The sequence below is a fragment of the Physcomitrium patens genome, chromosome 18 (genome assembly GCF_059467195.1).
Source record: "Physcomitrium patens ecotype Gransden chromosome 18, ASM5946719v1, whole genome shotgun sequence".
Classification (NCBI taxonomy): domain Eukaryota; kingdom Viridiplantae; phylum Streptophyta; class Bryopsida; order Funariales; family Funariaceae; genus Physcomitrium; species Physcomitrium patens.
In genome coordinates, this window is record NC_143427.1 from 13,878,751 (window position 1) to 13,900,382 (window position 21,632).

General features: G+C 34.6%; 1 protein-coding gene across 4 annotated transcripts; it reads left to right on the plus strand.

Annotated features, from left to right (window-relative positions):
• The first annotated feature begins 1,166 nt into the window (after nt 1–1,166).
• Nucleotides 1,167–7,644, plus strand: LOC112295611 (uncharacterized). Of its 4 annotated transcripts, XM_090244339.1 has the most exons (15): nt 1,290–1,306; nt 1,412–1,466; nt 2,349–2,748; nt 2,935–3,061; nt 3,240–3,340; nt 3,556–3,762; nt 3,970–4,038; nt 4,374–4,547; nt 4,774–4,911; nt 5,094–5,156; nt 5,405–5,848; nt 6,016–6,082; nt 6,450–6,995; nt 7,144–7,283; nt 7,465–7,644. In XM_090244339.1, the coding sequence occupies exons 3-13, from the start codon at nt 2,416–2,418 to the stop codon at nt 6,914–6,916; spliced, it is 2,190 nt and encodes a 729-aa protein (XP_090100465.1). In that variant the 5' UTR covers nt 1,290–1,306; nt 1,412–1,466; nt 2,349–2,415; the 3' UTR covers nt 6,917–6,995; nt 7,144–7,283; nt 7,465–7,644. The 4 variants fall into 4 exon arrangements, with proteins under 4 accessions (XP_090100463.1, XP_024403188.1, XP_090100465.1 ...); XM_090244337.1 differs by lacking the exon at nt 1,412–1,466 and having other exon boundaries at nt 1,167–1,306; XM_024547420.2 differs by lacking the exon at nt 1,412–1,466 and having other exon boundaries at nt 1,167–1,306; nt 7,219–7,283.
• Nucleotides 7,645–21,632: the final 13,988 nt, after the last annotated feature.

Sequence of the window (21,632 nt, forward strand, 5' to 3'; positions counted from 1 at the left end):
AATGAACATCCCAATTTGATTTATAAAAAAAATCAAATGATGCCAAACTGTGGCATGGAGAAAAGGTATGAATAGGTAATCTTGAAAAAGTCCACACATAAAGTGGTGGGTTTCTCAAGCAAAATATGACTTGGAACTGTCTAAAGATGTACAAGAATAGAAAGTTTGCCAAATCGTATGAAGAGTACTACGACAAGGACTAGTGTCAGTCTGCACCCCAATAAAATGCCTTGGGAATGTCCCAAAAGTCTCGGGGAGATTCTACATGAAAGTTCAATTTTTCAAAAGAAAAATACAAATAGTAAAATCTTACTTCGTTCCATTTGCCATATGTTTTTATTTTGCAAAGAAGTATTATATACATTATATATTCCTAACAAAACGAGTACATGTTAAAAATTAATATTTAATGTTATTTACCACATACATGAATACTTTGAGTTTCATAAGTATGCATTGAATTTATTTCAGATGTGATGTTATAAATTCCAAATAAAGTTGAATTCAATGAGGTACCAAAATTGTACAATCTAAATCGTTATACACTTAAATCACTACGTGTATATATATATATATATATATATATGTCAAATGATGTGTTAACTTATTAAGTTTATTCTTATACATTTATATATTAAAATTTTTAAACCAAAATCTTAAGACTCAACTTTACTCTTACACATTTAATTAATTAAAATATATATATATATATATATATATAATGCAAAACAAATAGATAATGAAGGGATATTTTGAACTACTTGCAAATCCATAATATGTATTTAGGATAATTCTTCATACGTTTTGATTTACAAATTGTATAATACATTATATTGAAATATTGATAGAAACAAAAGCATAAATTTGTTAAATTAATGATCAATATCATGACTTTTAAACTTTTATTTATTCATTTATTTTTCTCTTCAATCACATGGCCATCGCAAATAAATAATTCGTAACCTATTCTAATTGGTTATGGTAACCATGATGGTTATGTATAGAGTATTTAAAGTAATTGACATCCCCTAACGACAACACCTCATTCGAAGTACCCTATTTCAGCCCCTCGCGACAACACCTCATTCAAACCACAACACAGGGCTTGTGACTACGACGGCGATTCTTCCGTCAACGACCGTCATCAATGCCGCCGAAGCGACGAATCCCCGTACCCGTCCTCGTTCGTGTCCTCGCCTGCCGGTTGTTACCTTCTTCGCAATCAATCGCACAGGCTTGCTGTGCCAAATCGATCAATCCTTCAGCCTATCTCGATTGGATCTACACCGCATCAATTCCTCTTGCGGTAAGATAACTCGACTGCAGAGTTCGGTGGATGTCCGTTTCGATTCCTCTCTTCCACTCTAATTCCAATGACAATCGTGGTGATGTTTTTACACTGGTTTTTTAGCGCCTCTCTTGCGCGATTTCACAGATGATTTTCCTCGTCAATTGAAGCTTCCCAGGTATTTTGCCCACACATTCCGCGGGGGAAGTTGTCGACAGGATTTTCTTCAGTTATGAATATGTATTTCTGGGTTTGGCATGTGGTTTTAATTTGAGGTTTAGGTTGAGGAGAACAGGCAGCAGAGTTCTTTTAGATGCTGATACCCTAATTCGCACAATTAGAACACGTGAGCTTTCGCATTTTGAGGAAATGTAGTCGTTGGTGGATGTTTAGAGGTTCTGTATGTAATTGTGAGTGTGTTCGAGATTTTTAGTTGTGCGCCAGTGAGGATTCTAGTTGTGGTAGGTTTGTTTCACTATATTTTTTTAGAGGAGAAGTTAATTGAGTTGCTCCGATTACTTTCTCTCGCGCAATTGGAATTTGAGCTTAGCTGCACGAGCAAGATGCTGATTATTTTCGAAGATAGCGAGCGTGCTGTTCAGCAGATCAGAGGGCTAGTGCTGTAGGACGCTTAATGATTCTGAAACTGGCGAATTTGATGAGTACTCAACTATATTATGTGCTCTATAGAAATGAGAAATTACCAGACATGAAGAATTGAATGTTCATGGAAGATCGTTGAAGATGATGGAATTGCAGGTTTAATCAGCACTGGTGCATGAAATGAAAATTCATTCTGCTCGCCTTTTTCTTCTTTCCTCGTTGGAACTAGTGTCTCCGATACTTTAGTTTTTTTGAGGAGTCCGATTGAACAATTTGTCTGCAGCATTCCATTTTATTTTTCTCCGATACAGTGTTCATATTTTTGTCTTTTGCACTGATGACAAGCTATGTTATTATAATGGTTAGTTTTTTGCAGATATTTTTTCTTTGTCATCATTAATAGTAGAGTTGCTTGTCAAGTTACGATTCACTTTGATATGGTTGTCTTGGATAATAGGTGTGGGCACAAGCATAAAGAAGAAAGGTGCATCCATGTTAATCTGAGTGGGTGATTAGCTGGCGAGATGGTAGGTGCGCAGCATAGCGACGTTCTGCGCTCCCTTGGTCTTGTATCACGTGCAAGTCGCCGACACGTCGCTTTACCTCTATCATGGAATACGCTTCTCAAACATGGCAAGGGAAAAGACTTGGCGATGATGTTGACACTGCTTGGAGCAGGCAGCATGGGAGCTTTTATAGCAATGCGATATGCATTCAAGACTCCTGTGGCACTAACATTTTCTTGGACTGACAATAAGAAGGCATCAGCTGATGTGAAGAACAAGGCTGACCCGGAGCTCACTATAGCTGGGTTGCAAAATATGGGGAACAATTGTTTCTTGAATGTTGTACTTCAGGTATGCGCACTCCTCTTAATCTTCCCTCCCTAAAAAAGCAAAGAGTACAAGGGAGCCCTCAAGCATGTCCAAAGGGATCGCATGTTTGCACTATTTGGTTTAAGTTGCCATCGAATGGCATAGGAGTTTGGAGTTGTAGGGTTTTGAAACTTCTAGGTCGTTGACATCGTGGTGCGATTTGAACAGGCTCTCGCAAGCTCAGATGTCTTAGTCTCTTTCATGGAGGAGTGCGCAGGAGTGATTGACACGCAAGGAGTGCAGGCTGAACGAACCACAATGCCACTTGCAGCTGCTGTTGCTGACCTCTTAAGAGGTGCGATGCCTTCAATATCTACACTCATATGACGTATAGGAAGAAGTAATCCGAAGCATCAATGAAGATGTTATTGTAGATCCTGCTTCCAATGCCTAGTAGAGCGTCTGATGATCTACAGTCGATGAACCCCATGTGCATGTGGAAAATTACGAATGATTCAGTTAGAAATTTGCAGAATTGGCACAGGGTCAGATTGCACGCCGGATTTTAAGTCCACGCAAGGTGATGCTCGCGCTTAACCTTTATTCTCGGCAGTTCGATCTTTCTATGCAACAGGTGAGTTATCTAGGTGTGGATAGGTTTTCTTCTTATTTTTAATCTAGAAAATGACTCATTTGATACGTTCATGATGCAATATGCCACTTGAAATTTTAATGAGATCGGCGGGGTTTCAATTGAATTTGATATACATAAAGAATATATTTTTTCGTCAAACTTCTTTTGTCAAGAAGTTCGCACACCCTCTCCCTGATCTGTTTCTTTTTTGACAGGATGCAGCGGAAGCTCTTGCTTATCTTGCAGCAGGCTTGCAAGAAGAGCGAGATAAATACTTGAATTTGCATAGGCCTGTTAGCCAGTCGTTTGGAAGTGTACTGGACATGAACTTAGCTACCCCTCAGCTAGACCAATCTTTGCTACATTGGCCATTGGAGGGTACTCTTGGTAGCTTGATGACCTGCCAGCGGTGTGATTTCCAGGTGAGTTGTTAGGAAATAAGGAGTATACGCTACATCATATTGGCTGTGTGATTTAAGCCCGATTTTATGCTCTATCCGATTCATTGTATCCAATTTTCAAACTGCTGATGCTGTCATTTATTTTATTTTATTTTATTTTTCTGAAACATGTTGCACATGCGCCCTTCGATCGCTACAATTTCAAATTGCTCCGATTTTTGTGTGCAGTTCTCGACAGTGTTTCAATACTTTAATGACATTTCGCTCCCGCTATCCCGACGGACTGATGGCAGTATTGTAAGCATTCTTGTTTTTATAATCTTATCTTTTCAAACTTATTTACTTATCGTATCAAAGTACAGACGATAAAGTGTTATTATTGGGAATCTACCCGGCTGAAGTTGCTAGTAACCAACCAGTTGGGTGCTTGATGTAACGATGGTTTGTGGATGTCTGACATTTTGAAACGTTCCTAACGGATCTAAAAGCAACCTTGATTTGATGATTCTGACTATGTTGTCGCATGTGGCAAGTAGTTCATAATTGTTCGTTGTCGTAGCTTGAATTCAAAGAAATTGTGTTAGCTATTCTTAGGAAATAAAATAGTAATAATGATATGAGGTACCGGGCAGATTGACAACTGCACACTGGAGGATTGCTTGGACCGTTTCACAGCCCCGGAATGGGTAGCTAGTGTCAAATGCAGCCATTGTGCTCACATGGAAGCAAGTAAAGTACTGCGCTCCCAAATGGATAATACCGATTTGACTACTGATCAGGAGCAGTTAGATGTACATATCATTCAGGTAATAACATATTACAAGTCAGGGTCAGCTGCCAAAAAGTAGTTGGGAGCGTCGATTTTACTGAATAGGTCTGTTGAATCTGTTGAGAAGGGCTTGTGAAAGATGATGGATTGTTGTGGTTTAGAAGTTCTGCAGAATAGTGCTTTTCAACATTGAAACGCCATTCTTACTCTTTTCTTTACGTTGATCTCTTAGATTCCGTTATCAAGTTACAATTGGTCTGCAGGAAAAGATAAAAATCATAGAGGACTGTAGCTGTGATGATGATTGTTCATGTGAAGCTTTGGTCCTTAAACAAGGCGGGGTCTGGAACTCTGTGCGCACCAACGCCTCCAAACGCCTTCGAATTGGCCGTTCTCCTGAGGTATAATATTTTCTGAATGGGTTTAGTTTACTCAGGCACATAAACGGTATACTCATACTGTATGCAAGTGGTTTGAAAGCTCGATTTTGGATGCAATGATATCTTAATTTCTTAAGCAGGTTCACTGTGTCTTCATTTGAACTCCAGTACGTATTTAAGACCTGCTGCTTGATTGTTTACAGGTGTTGTGTCTTCAAGTTCAACGCGCAGTGGTAAATGAGGTCGGAGAACTGAGAAAACTTTCGGTAACTTTCCACTTAATGTCCCTCTTGGTTAAAGAGATCGAAACTTTATTTTCAGTTCTTGCTGTGTTCAACTATGCTTCTGTTCAATTTGATGTGGTGTTTTAATTATTTCCATGCGTGATTTGCTATCTGGCATCTGCCAAAGTTGTGACAAGCCTTCTTTACACTCATTTTATGTCTTTGTCGTTTCATCTACTTACTGAGGAATTAATTGACCATGGTTTTTGTGAAATATCTGAAATGAACAGGGACATGTAAGATTTCCAATGATTCTGGACCTGTTTCCATATACAGTTGCTTCTCAAGAAAATAAAGTCAGAATGATTGATACCAGGACTGAAGACCATGGTAAATCATCTATTCGGATGTTGGGGCAACGTGGAGTGGTGTTTTCTCACATCAGGAAATTACAAGGTCCTGGTTATTCAAGTTTACTGTTTCCTCTGGAACGGGGAATCAAAGGAGGTTCAAAGTCAAGTACGCAAACAGATGATGTGTTGAGCACTACGGAATCCGCAGATGCGAGAGTTACAACAGAAGATGTAGTTACTGATACTGTCAGTGACGAAAGTTTGGTACTTGAGGACTCTCTAGCAGATCTTGCAGCAATGAATAACCAGGCCATCACCAAAAACAAAGAAGCTCGTGATCTCACTCATCAAGAGACCCCTAATTCTGATGGAACGTCCATGGTACGAGATGTTTCTACAATGAACATTCAGGATGGTTGATTCGTCTTATCCAGGTCAATATACGGTAGTTTATGATATTGCGATGATTATGAAGTCAGTAGAAATGTCAGTGCAATGGTTTTCTTTTACCACTCTTTTTGTTGTATTCTCACGAGTTGATTCTTCAGGTGGATATTAGTGATGCCTCCAGTTCAGAAACCATCACTTCATCAACTCCTGGTTGCTCTGGCCTTGGTTAGTTTTCTCTCCAGTAGTTCTGAATATTATACGACTATCTAATGGCTCAATGAAAAACCCGTTCAATGCTACACGTATAGTATCTGAGATAATGTATGCAGCAGCAGATTATTTATTTATTTATTAACTTCAGATATCTAGAATGTTTTTCTCAAGTGACAGGTTAATTGTAGGTTCAAATTTCTATGGAGTTTCTTGTGCTTTAAGATAGCGGTTTGAGGAACAATGATGCAATCACATTTTATGTCCTACGTACTGTTAAGAGTTGCTGCCTCCAGTATTTGTCATCGTAGCAAACCATGGAAGCCTGAGAACAGCAACGAATTCTTGCTTGATTTGTTGGTTGCCCCGGATGTTCTTGTAGATCGACATAGTATTCAGGTTTCTGGATCAATCAGGCCACAGAATGCTCAAGCGGAGAGAACTTTGACCTCACGGAAGTTGTTGTATGAGCTTCTGTCTATTGTTGTACACCACGGAGGTCCACATAGCGGGCATTATACCGTCTATCGAAAGGTAAGGTTACCTAAAAGCAGGGACTCTAAAGTGAAGTCCGCCGAAGAAGACTGTGCTGGTCTGCTTTGCCACACAGAGGTGCGAGAACATTCCGAGAAGGTTGAAATTGATGCAACGGTCACTTCAAGAGTCTTGGAGCAATTGCAGGATGGCAGAGAGAGACTTAGGGAGGCTACGGAGGAAGGAAATGCAAGAGACGAGGAGATTGTTCTGTGGTTCAAGGTTTCTGATAGTAATGTCCGACGAGTAGAGGAGCTGGAAGTACTTTTGGCGAATGCCAGCTTATTATTTTATGAGCGTTTGACTAATTCATGACACCTGGCCGTTCATCATGATGCATTGTGTCAAGTTGGTTCGATATGTTTGAAGCCTTGCAACTGTTTCCAGCATATAGGTAAGTGTTATTTGTTATCTTTGCAACTGGTGCTGCTACTAACAGCCTGCTTGCTTACCTCCGTCTATGGTAATTGGTATCCTAAGGTTGATTACTTTGTCACAATTTACAGAATTTTGCTAACCTATACACTGTATTACCCTTGCAGTCGATTCTCATTTGCATGTCAAGAAACAAGTGAAATACCTATAGTTTACACCCTCATTTTACTTCTGGTACTCAGATTTGAGGCGTAGAACTAATGATCTCATCTGCTTTTCAACGTACGATTGCAGTCCACTAAATGTGGTAAGCAATTTTCCTTAAGCCCTTCTCAGATCATCCACGATTTTCAGAGGACATAGTTGACAGATTATATATTACTTCACTCTTGTGAATATTGGAAGAGTTTGTGTTAGGTATTTTATCCGATCAGTTGCAGAAACTCTTTCTAGGTTTGACATCTAAGCAGCTATGGTTGACTCTGCAGGTTTGGATTACGAATCTCTTCTGCCGTTAACTTTTGCAAGTAGGTACATACAGTGAACATTGTTAAGTCCAATTCCTAAGGGCAAGGATTACTGATTCTTAAAATTGTACTTCACTAAGGTGCCCTGTTTCATCACAAGCACTCAATTCATTTTCATGAGATATTTCCGCTTCAATTTTAGATATTTCGCTTTGAATGGACAGAAGGTGACGATCAGTTACCAGCACTTTTGAAGGTCAATCAGCATAAGATCACGTCCTAAATTTGCCCAGGTCTACATCCACTTATCATTTTCGTGCAACCATACCCTGTCTGCAATTAGTACTGTAATTTTGGTCATTAGTATGAATTATTATTGCAGTAATCATCAGTATGCATACTTATTGAAGCGATTTTGGTCAATAGCATGGATAATTATCACTGTGATAGTGCATTTCACTTGTGGCACATTATGGTTCCTTGTAATAAGTGTCAGTAAAATTTGTTAATATGGAATGATGACCACAATTACATCAGCTCAAATTCATAAAGTACCCCAGTGCTTCCTATGATTGATGATACTATGCAAACAACCATGATGACTGAGTTTATTCTGGGTATCTGTCACAGGTATCATGACTGGGTTTGGCATCCTTCTCTCAATTTCTGAGGAAAATGCTTTCTGAATTCACTCATCATCTTGAAGCACAGTTATGAAAAGGATTCATGTGTTCACTTCAAGCTCATGTCCTAGGCTCTATCTAATTTATGTAAGATTTCCTTCTTTTTTTATTGGCTCCACTGATGTGGACTTGTAACTATTATATCTTTTTTCACGTGTGGTTTGCCATCTTGTAAGATCTATCTCTGCATCTCAAAGTCCTTGATACAAATGCATTTTCAGACATAAAAGCCTTTACTCTTTCACCAAAACACATTAATAAATATAAAACTTTCCTAGATTTTTACCGATTTATATAAGAAAAATTCTCTCAAGGGAAAATACAATATTATGTTCATTATTTTACAAAAGAATATATTATTTTGCTTATCTTTTCATGCATTGAAGCTAAACACCACAACAAAATTATTATTTATCATAGTAAAAAATAACTTAAATGAAAAAACTTATAAGTTAATAAAATAAAAAATTATCTATGAAATAAATGCAATTTCACTTTCACTAACATTTATATTTTTTAATCTCTTCTTTGTCTCACACCCACCTCTTGGTACTAACTATACATCTAAAGCTTGACACTCCACATGGACATTCAATGCCCTTAGATTGTGGGAATTGTGGTTGTCGTTTTACTTATTCTACAAATTTCTTTCAGAATAACCATATAGAGGGAGATTCAAACACATGGAAAGACTAATTATATGAGCTTACACGTTAGGGTCACACAATTAACTATATTTTGAACCACTATAAAGACCAAAGAACACTACAATGCTTTCTCCCACTAATAATACTCCTTCATCAACTGATAACAACAATGTACAATCCTGCACTTTCAAAAGACTACTCAAAACATACAATTTCCATCTAACATTGGAAATAACAGTCTTCCACTCCAACCAATCTCGCTTCACACAATTTTTGTAATCATAGACTTCTTTTGTCAAAATACATACAACTCTCAATTCACAACAATCATAATCTTCCATCCAGAATCAATCTTCCACAGAATCTGATAACAAATTTCCAATATCTTCTCATAATAATTCAATCACACAGTACTTCAATTACATACTTAATATCTCATAAATCAATTCTTGATTTATTCCACAGATTCACTTCACAGTATTTAGAAATTATCCATTACTCTTCAACTATAAAGAAAACAAAGAGAATAAAGAGAACAAAGAGAACAAAGAGAACAAAGAGGTAGCACCAAACTTACTTCGGCTCATGACTATCACAATTTGATTCCTCCAATATTTTCTTCAACTTACTTATGCTTTACTTCTAAAATTCTAGATTCTAACCATTATTCCCTACTTAACCATTTTTTACAACTAATTCAATTATCCAACCTAGCTTGAATTGAATTGACAATCCTAAGACTGATTAATCTACTTTATCCATATCTTACAAAAACGAATTTCTATCCATTCTACATAGTCCTACTTTTAATTGTGCAGTGTCTTCACAAACTTAGAATTGATACATATTTAAAAAAAAACTACTTAAAAAAACTTTAAAAAATTGCTATTCCTTTGGTCAACCCAATTGATCAATTTTTACATTATCGATTGTTGATTCCACCAATTTTGGTTCCAAATGTAAACTTTCATCCTCCTCCAATCCTTCTATTAGCTCCTTCCTCAACTGGGCTGGAAGGTCTTCATTTTACTCTCCCAATTCACAGATTTGAGCCTCCAATTTCAGGATCTGGGCAACTCTCAATTCCAACTGGTGCTGATACTGACTCATTTCTTCTAGAACTTTAAAAATTGGCAACATAGATACATGCAACTCACCACTATTGACTAAATCATATGTCAATTTTTTCACCTTAGTGTTCAAGGCCTCAATTTCAACCCTTAATTGCTTGGTTTCACATTTGTATTAGTCACTCAATATTGCTTTCTCTTGTGCCAATAACTCAGCCTTTTTCTTGTTTAGCTTGCAACTGATACTTGACTTTCTCCCATTCTAAATCCCATGTCCAATAACACTGGAGTAATTCTTCTCATTGACCTTCCACAATCTATAAGATGCATTCTTTTTCTTTCATCCAAGCTTCCTGTTTCTGTAAAAACCTGTGCTCCAATGTCAACTTGGACTTTACATTCTCTTGGATGATCCATTCTTTCTTTGCAATTCTTTAGTTCTGCTCAGATATCATCTTTTTTGCTTACCTCTAATTTCTGTTTGTTACTGCCCTCTACATACAATACTCAAACTATACAATATATTTATAAAATGTACTTCAATAAAGCATTCTTAAGGTGTACGCATTCTGATAGCCGGCCATGTAGAAATACCAACTGATTGATATCTAACGAAATGGAGACTTCATTCTCTTCCTCTATTGCCGAATAAATTGGAGTCGATTCTGGTACAACTTTTGGAATTGCCTTTTGTGCCAATGTATGATTGGATTCTCCAATTTCATGCACTACATCCCTTGAATTGGCAGTCAGTGCCAAGAAATTCCATTCACCTTCTTGAAGTATTGGCAAGGGTACATTTCCCTCTGCTATTGGCATTGCTTGGCTCAATATAAATGTAATCAATGCATACACATAGTCGGAACAGAGCAACGATGTAAACTTCCTTATTTTGTACTTGGCTCCTATTTCCACATGAATACGAGTTGCTACATAAGTTGCCCAATTGAATACCATCCTTTCAAGTATCCCTACTATTGCAAATAATAATCGTCTTGATATATATGTGGTATGTCGGTACAAGCCTAAATGCCTCAACATGAAGCGCAACCATTCCATGAGCTATGGTATAATTGCTTGAGCCGCCCGCCAACTTTGGTTCTTTTCAAATGATGACATTCCACCACAAGCTCTCCAATTGGAAGATACATCACCTTTTTTAGGATCATCTCATCAATACTGATAATATGCCTTTATACTACACTCAATCCATCCTCTAGGTCATAGTTCACGATGCATTCTTTTGTTAATACCACATTAATTGATGGCAAGCTATCTAACCTTTGTAAAAACTGAAACATTTGTACATTTCAAAAATCTCATATTCTTCTTGGCATCTAGCAGATCTCCAATTTTATAGGCTCCATATTAGTAACGATTACTACGGATGGTGGTTCCAAATTGTGTTTAGCTTTCACATTTTGTGCACTTTCATCTCTGTCTGTAGTTCTCTTTGCACTGTCAATCGCCATGTCGCACACTCTTCCAAGCTCTAACCATCAATGCTACTCTCAAGTATTCTCGAAACACAAGAAATTGTAATATAGAAAAACAGCAATAGAATGCAAGATCAGATAATGGCCTTGAATGGGTGCCCCACTCCTATTCCTTTACGAAGTGGTGATAATGACAATATGATATCCATACTGTCTAGTACATCTGCCGTCCCATCTGACCTACTACTAATTACATTTCTAACTATCTTTTTAGTCGTCTCTACACTCTAGTCCATCTAAATTAATAATTATAGCCTCAAGGAAAAATTGAAACCCGTTTTAGATTTTAAATACAATATAGCCTTAAACGGTTCCTGTTAATACGTGTATTGAATTGATGGCCTATAAAATCTTCCAATTGGACTGATTCATTAAAAAATCCTTCAATCACCCGATATGGACCATGCCATCGGATTTGAAATTTTTTTGAAAAATTATTAAAACAACTATTATAAAGCAAGATCAAATCATTGGACATAAAACTCTTAGGTTATAGTTTACTATCATAGTAACTCTTCTATCGTTAAAAGAGTAGTAGCCCAAATTTTATCTGATTCTTCGAATTTTACCAACCGATATTATACGGACTCTTTATCACTCAGTCATTCATCCACTGTGATTCATAAACTCTGAACTTCTAATTCGATAGGTAAGATCACTTTTTGTCCATAAACCAATTTGAATGGAATGGAATTAGTTGTCACTTTATATGCTGTATGGTATGCCCATGAAGTTGCAAATAATTTGGTATCCCAATCCGTGCCCACCCCCAAAATAGTCTTAATTAATATCTTACATAAAATATCGTTGGTCTTTTCTATTTGTCCATTAGTTCTAAGATGATATGGAGTTATTTTATTATGCTTGATCTTGTACATGTCCGTCAAAGTTGCAATTGTAGAATTAATGAAATGGGTTCCGCAATCACTAACCAATTCTTTAGGACACCGAAATTGAGTGATAATATTTTCATATAAAAACATGGTGATAGTATTTGTATTATCATGTCAGGTTGTAACAGCCTCTGCTCATTTGGTTATATAGTCCTTGGCAATTAAAATATACTGTTTTTGTCCATATCTCAACGTTAGTGTAATTGATCTAACAAAATCAATTCCTCATTTTTCAAATGGTGCTTGGGCCAAAATTGGTACTAATGGCATGGCAGAAGTGCCTATTGGTCGATCAATTCTTTGATATGGATCACATCAGCAAACATATTGGTGTGCATCTGAAAACATTGTTGGCCACCAATATCTGGCCAGTAGAGGTTTTTGAATAGTACTATCGCCGAAAAAATACCCACTACAACTATCCAAGTGGCAATCGTCCAATATCGACTATACTTCATTTTGAAAGATATAGCATCATAAAATACCATCCTTTCCTTGCTTATACAAAGCATCACCAATCATTGTATATTGTGCACTTTTTAAAATTAAGAGTTTTTTAAGTTTCTCACTAAATGCAGGTCAAAATATTTGGAATGTCAAAAACTGAATTATTTCACTATATACCAATGAAATCACATCCACAGCAAATAAATCAGCATGAAAAAGTACATCAAGACTATGTTCATTATCCAGGTATTGGACAATTGAGATAAATGGTCAACATTCGCATGGTTCTTCCCAAGTCTTACGATAATAGTAAAATTAAATTCTTGTAGTAGTAATATCCATCTGGCAATGCATCCACTCAATTGAGGCTTATTAATCATATATTTTAAGGCATCATGATCCACATAAAACAAAAATACATAATCCAATAAATAATGTCAAAATTTTTGAACCGAATATATCATACCCAAAGCTTCTCATTCAATCGTAGTGTAATTTCGTTTGACAACTATTAATTATCGACTGGCATAATATATTAGATGATCCAAATTCTTTTTATCCTTCTGACTTAATACAGATCCAATAGCAATATTAGATGCATCAATATATACATGAAATGGCTTTGTCCAACAAGAGGCTACTAATACTAGTGCAGATACTAATTTTCGCTTCAATTCTTCAAACGCCACTATATACTCCTTGGTCCAAATGGACTAATCCCATTCATTAGAGGTTTTTTTAAAAGATTAGTCAGAGGTTGATAGATGATTGCAAACAAATGAATAAATCGTCGATAATAACTGACATGGCCAATGAAACTATGAACATCCGACACTGTCTCTGGTCTTAGTAGGTTCATTATGTACTGAGTTTTATTTGGATCAATGACAATACCGCTTTTATAGACTATATGTCTAAAGATTTTTTTAGACAGAATACCAAATTGGTATTTGTTAAAGTTCAATAATATCCCATATATAGCATATTGATTCAAATATTTGCCTAGGTATTTTAGATGATCATGTTTTATATTGAAAGTACAAATATCATCTAAGAATATCTCCATAAATATTCATAAGTAATCTTGAAATGCTTGAGTCATCATCCTCTGAAACTTAGCTAGAACATTACATAATCCAAATGGCATAATGCGATAAGCAAATATTCCCTAGTGTGTAGTGAAAGTAATCTTTAGCTGAACTTTCTTTGTAATTTTAACTTGATTATAATTGGAAAATCCATCTAGGAAAGAATAACATTCATGCCCTACTACAACATCTAATATACTATCCATAAAAGGTAATGGAAAGTAATCTTTCTTAGTAGCCGCATTTAGTTTCCGGAAGTCTTGACAAATTTTGATTTTTCTATTTTTCTTTGGCACCATCACGATTGAAAAAACCTACTCATTGTTCAATACTGGATAAATAAAATCAACTTCAATAAGCTTGTTTAATTCTTCTTTCACTATTAGGAAATATTTTGGAGTAAGTTGATGTTGCCTTTGATGGACAAGTTTAGCATCTTCCTCCAAAATGATCCAATGCTTGTAGACTTCGACAGGAATACCTTTCAAATCACCATAAGTCCAAGCAAAAGCAGATTTATAGTGAATGAAAAATTCTTTCTAACCTGTCAACTCCTAATCTTGAATACTTTTGTAAATTTTAATTGTCTGAGGTATTTCATTTGGTGCCAAGTTAATAATTTGATATAAAGATTTAGCTACCTTTTCTTGTTTCAGCTCCTTCATCGATTCTGATCCATTTTTTAAGTCCGACATATTGGAGGTATTCAATTTTGATTCCAGTGCATTGATCCGATGTACATCATATTTTTTCATCCAATGTATAATAACATGATCAAAATTTTCCATATCTGGTGGGTATATCAAATATTTTTCCAATCCTCTACGTTGATATACTACCCCATGGTATTGAGCAATCTCAAAGGATGCTCTTTCCTTTGGTACAACAGTGTCTTCATTAGAACTAAGTTCATCGTCAGATATCAATTCAGAAGCTGGCATTTGAGATTCTCCATGATAGTGTATTGGTTACATTTATAATACCATCTTATTTCCGCCTCTCCCGATCATCAAAGTACCACAATCCCAATCATTCTTGGCTTTTGCTTGATAAAGCCAAGGTCATCTCAATAAAATTAAATATAATAAAGTTGAATATTGTAACCAAAAAATGATATAGTCTATTTTGCATTCAATACTTGTAATTATGGTTTGAATATTTTACAAGATACCCATTGGTTTAACCCAGCTATGATCTGCCATCTATAATACCAATGTTGTGGATACTAAATGTGCTAAGTCTAAAGCATCTATTGTATCTATATTTATTAAATTCATACTAGAGCCACCATCTATATGGATTCTAGAAATCATAATGCCATCTACCAATACATTGATGGTTAGTGCACCTGCGTCTAGGTTCAAATTGACCTCAAGAACTTCTTTGTTGTATTGCCTACGCCATATTAACAATGAATTTAATATAAAATGACACTTAAGTACGACTGCTAGAAGTTGCTTCATCAAAATAGAAGGCTAAATAGCATCCAAATCTTTCAGAATGTCATAAGGCTCCATATTTAAAAAAAAATCCAATGCCTTCTTTCTTTTCATTTGTTTCAGCTTTATCCCTTGAGGTAATATATTTTTCTTTCTTGGACTCAGACTTTGAACAACTAGAAGAGCTCTCTCAGAGTATTTGTCCACAAAAAGATCTTTTAATGGGTAAGACGTCTCTTAGAACTGCCCAGAGGATGGAACTAGTTTAGGCTCAGCTAAGACCTCAGTAGTTGAAACCTCATTAATTTGTGTAGATAGACCAGGTCTCATCATCGATAAGATGCTCGCTACAAGAACTAGATTTGATGTTTCTATAATTGGGTTGAATTGGTCCTTCGCAATTAATTCACCCAAGTATTGAATTGGCCATTTTTCCTTTTGCTAGCTCCCAATAAGTACTGCTTGGATACATTCCACCCAATTTATTGGAAAATCTTGGAAACCTTGATTATTATTCTCGATCTTACTTTGTAGCTGGATCTGTTGATCACGGTTGTTGAAATTGAACAAAGCATTACATTGTTGATATGTATGATTTGATTGTTTACAATTTCCACAAACTAGAGCATAGTCATGACTAGTTCTTAGATTAGGACATTCAATAGCATAATGATCAATCTACCTGCAATGATAACCACGAAGTGGTCTTCTTCCACTTCCATCAAGCATATTGGGTGTTTCTACCGGTATATACCGGCTGGGCCTATTCTAAGTTGAATTGGTAAATGATTCCAATTGTCTTCTTATTACGGACGAAATTAGAATCGATTGCATTGACGAAAAATATTGCTGATATTCCATCTGTTCCTTCACATAGTTATGAGAGTTTAATGCAAAATCCGGATTATAATTTGGACCTTGAAAGTTATTAAAGGTTCGATTTTACCTATTTAAATAATTTATGTTCCATCCAAACGTATTTCTCATTTGAACTTGATTGATATCTCATTGAGTAGGTAGGATCATGGTCTAATTACCAAACTATTGTTACTTTTTTCAATTCCAACAATTAGCTGCCAAATGTTTTTTTCCTCATAATGTACATTACACCATCATTTGTGGAGGAGAGGGGCATTCTGTCACTAAATGACCTTGGCCCTTACAATTATTATACCATACATTGGGTCTAGTATTAGTAGATTTTTACCTCTTCTCTTTATCCTTTGCTATATTGATTGACATTTCTTCCATTTTCTTAGTCAAAATTAACAACAAGGTTTCATTAAAATCCTTCAGAGTTGATACTGTTGGCAACTCTATCGTAGTCAGTGGTTGCTACTGATAAGAGAAGTATGGAGATTGCAACGTTGCCATGTTTGGTGGTATAGCTTGCAATGGGATGACATTAACTGTTCTCTATGTATTGGCACTTGAATTGGCACATATATCGAACATTTTGGAATAAATAATTACTACTCTATTCCTTGTCGAGATTTGATAACTTCCTTGAACTGGAATCATAGTGGCTCCCGTAGTTAAAAATTGGTCATAATGGCATTGCTTCCAAACCTTGGCTCAATTAAGAGATGCTATTATCATATTTGATTGAGCCTCTATTACAAACATTTTTAGTTTGGATGGCTACAATCCGTTGATTAATATGGACAATACAAAAGCCTCTAACATTTGATGATTCAGCTACTTGTAGAGTATATCTATTACATGGCCATAATACGATTCTACTTCCTTTGTTGGACTCATTTTACTATTCATTAATCTTTCTTGAAGACGATTTTCAAAACCAATTGGATAAAAATGGATTAAAAATGCATTCTTCAATACCTTCTAATTAAAAAATTGACCTACAGGTTGGCGGTTATACCATTCAAATGCTGTATCTTTTAAGGTTGCTAGCACCCATCACAACCAAATATCTTTAGTTCAGCCATTATTAGCTATACATGTCGTCATGAACTGAGATAAGTATTGATTTGGATTTACACTTGGAAAGCCCCTAAAAGTAAGTAATGGAGCCACACTAGTTGTGCAATTGTCCACGTCTCCCATTTGGACTGCTGTTGGAACTGCCGGACTGCTAGTTATCATTGAAGAGGACAATGTGCCGCTTAATCTCTTATTAAAATAACCATTGCCTTCCCTAAATGTCTTTTCTAAACTTTCTAACCTCCTCAATTTGCTATTACTATCCCTGAATAAGTATATTGATTGAATTGGAGGTAAAAAAAATGGATTTTGAAACACATTAAATTGATCCTTATTGACAAGTAATTTATGCTATTCTACAAAACTAGTTTTATCAAAATTGGTAATTTTTGCTACTAGAAAAGTATCCAATGGAGTATCCAATTTTTATATATTTCTTCTATTTGTAATAAGTGAGCTCAAGAGATACGTTGGGCTATTGACAAATTTTTCTATAAGTACTCTTGGTAATTTTCGTAACAATATATATATCTGAAATATTAAAAGTTGGTCAGCTTCTTGATATGCTTGGATATGCCGACAAGCATGCAACCATGGCTTAATCTAACTTTTTTGATGCTTCTTTTTTAACTTACGTTCTTGCTTATTTTACAATAATTTTCTTGCTTGCGTTCTTTCTTGTCTTTCTTTCAACTGGCGTATTTTTTTTACTACAATATTTTTATTCTTAATAATCATAATCTTTCATTAAATATTATTGAATTTGCTTCCTATCTTCCATCTAACTACACATTTCTCTTCACTTTTGAACCAATTTTGATTTTATGACCTCTTCATGCAATATTCAAAACTACTCATTTGGCAGTTAATTCCTAACACTCAATACTATTGTTGATCTCTAGTAGTGGCACCAAAATGTGGTTGTCATTTTACTTATTCTACAAATTCTTTTCAGAATAAATCTATAGAAGGGGATTCAAACACATGGAAAGACTAATCACATGAGCTTATATATTAGGGTCACACAATTAATCATATTCCAAACTACTAAAAATACCAAAGAATACTACAATGCTTTCTTCTACTAATAATACTCCTTCATCAACTGATAACAATAATGTGCAATCCTGCACTCTCAAAAGACTACTCAAAACATAAAAATTTCCATCCAACACCGGAAATAATAGTCTTCCACTCCAACCAATCTCGCTTCATACAATTTCTGTAATCACAGACTTCTTTTGTCAAAACACACACAACTCTCAATTAACAACAATCATAATATTTTATCCAAAATCAATCTTTCAGACAATTTGAGAATAAATTTCTAATATCTTCTCATAATAAGTCAATCAAATAATACTCCAATTACATACTCAATATCTTATAAATCAATCCCTGATTTATTCCACAAATTCACTTCACAATATTCAAAAACTATTCATTATTCTTCAACTACAAAGAAAACAAAGAAAACAAAGAAAACAAAGAGAACAAAGAGGTAGCACCAAGCTTATTCCGGCTCATGACTATCATAGTTTGGCCCTTCCAATATCTTCTTGAACTTACATATGCTTTACTTCTGAAATTCTAGATTCTAATTGTTATTCCTTACTTAACCATTTTTTACAACTAATTCAATCATCTGACTTATTGAATTGAGAATCCTAAGATTGATTAATCTACTTTATTCATATCTTACAAAAAAAAATTTCTATCCATTTTATAGGGACTCTACAGAAAGTCTTGTAATAGTGTATGGGACATTAGGATGAATGACCACTGATAAATAACGAGAATTTTCATTCATAATTGGATGCTAAGTGAGTAACTATCAAGGACAAGAATTTGATAAAAATAAATAAATAAGTGAGACTTTTTTTAAAGAAAGATAAAAAAATAGAAATAACTAAATATGTATATTAAGAAAAAAACTGGAATGGCTATTGTCAAAAGACAAGAAAACTAGAGACCCTTGAAACTAGACTAGAAGTAAGAAAAGAATTGATAAGAGTGAAGAACACTATATATACTATCTACCTAAGAGCTATGTAGCAACATTCTATAGGACCTCCAAAACGTGTTGACTTTACACAACATGTATCTTAACTTACAAGGTAAGTTTTCTATGTGGACGCCACATAGTTAGCTTGTTTTACAAGCTATCAACATGTATGGTACATAGTTAACTTGTTGATCAAGTTTCTAACCAACCAATTAAGTATAAACATATGTAAAATCAAAGTAGCATCTATGAAGCTTCTAAAAAGTTGTTCTAGAAGATATTATGAAATTAATCTATTTTTACCTATTTCTACCTATTTATATCATTTAGGTAATAATTACATAAATATATGTCCATAATAATAGCCTTTTGTAGTTGCAGCCTTTCTGTTGGAAGGAGCCTTTGCATCAAGAGTTTGCTAGTTCAATAGGGTCAACAATTCAAGATTGAAGTAGGGAAAGAATCTAGTTTTGGAGATTGATTAGGTATTATGAGCATCTTCAAGAAAATGATTCTCTTATATTCTATACTTGAAGAATACTTGGATCCAAAGAATGGCAAAGAGATTCTATTTTTAGATGAAGTTGTTATTTCTTCATACCAAGAATTATTTTTGTATTTTTTTTTTTAAAATTTTTATAAAGAATTACTTTTGAATTCAAAGCTAGATTGCTTCACTGGTCGAGGCTGATGAAATCAAGTCGAGAAGGTGTTGTGATTATTTTACCAACAAGTAAAATTATATACAACAGTGCAAATGAATTTGAGATGGACGAGATGCTCTCTTCCCACGGCTTCTCTAAATCCTGTAACTACAAAGCTAATGGCATCTCTCTAATACTTAGATCAAGTTATTACATACTTGATATGATTAAAAACCTTTTTTTAGTTTGAAAATTAATAGAATCTAGATATCACACCTCTTTTGGATCCTGAAGCTATTAGATTTTCTCATAAACATGTGAAAAATAGACACAAAATATAACCTAAAATTCAACATAACAAACTAATATAATATGATGATGAATTAAAGGCCTATAAATGCTTTGACTATATCAACAACAAAACCTTAATCTCAAGAAATGTTCATTTTAACAAAGATAAAATTAAAATCCTTGGAATATGTGATTGTCGTTTTACTTATTCTACAATTTTTTTTAGAATAAACATGTATAGGAGAATTTGAACATAGTGAAAGACTAAGTGCTTGAGTTTTACTTATTAGGGTCATACAATTAATTATATTTCGAACCACTTAAAATATTAAGAAATACTTCAATACTTTCTTCCAGTAACAATACTCCTTCATCAACTGTTAACAATAGTGTGCAACCTTGCACTCTCAAAAGACTACTCAAAACACATAAATTCCATCCAACACTAGGAATAACAGACTTCACTCCAACCAATCTGAATTCATACAATTTTTGTGATGATAGACTTCTTATGTCCAAAATACACATAGCTCTCAATAAACAACAATCATAATCTTCTAATAACTCCTCATATAATTCAATCATTTAGTACTCCAATTACATAATCAATAACTCATAAATCAATCTCTGATTTATTAGATAGATTCACTTCTCAATATTCAAAACTATCCATTATTCTTCAATAACAAAGAGACAAAGAGACAAAGAGGTAAAGAAGTAGCACCAAGCTTATCCCGACTCATGACTATTAGAGTCTGGCCCCCCAACAAACTTCTTCAACTGCTATATAATTACTTTTGATTTCCAGATTCTAATCGTAATCCTATAATTAACCGCTTTTAATAACTAAGTTAACCATCCGTCCTTCTGAACTAACTATTCTATGGAATATTAGTCTATTTTACCAATATCTTATAGAAACAAACTAATATCTATTTTATAGAATAATTAACTTCTATTTAGAGAATATCCTAAAAATATTTCTTGACTCTCAAGTCTATCTAAGTTCCATACCACTTCCACTCTCTATCACTACTTCTATACTTCAATCACTTATCACATCTCTTCTTATACCATCAATAAATAATTCACCTCAATTTGGCTCATCTACACCTATAGAAGAACCTACAACTTGGTAAAAGATGACAATCATCTACAAGATGGTCCAACACTACAATTACTTCCAAGTCACTGATTTAGATTTTGAAAATAAAATGTTAAACTAAAAAAATATCTTTTGTGGGTTTTGACAAGGAATTTCAATATATGCACTTTTGCAATAGAATATACAAAAGACAAAAATATTTCAATCAAACAAGTCCTATAAAATCCTAGTTAATATACAATAATATTACAAGAATTAGAATTCATAGTAAAAAAAAATTTTGGACCTTATATCTTTATTTCTAAGAAAATATATCATTACTACTTGGTACATGTTTAAACTAAAATTTGGTGTAAATAGAGGTCCTCCATGCTACAAAGCCCAATTCTTTATACAAATCTATGAACAAAAATGTAAGATTGATTTTAAAAAAAATT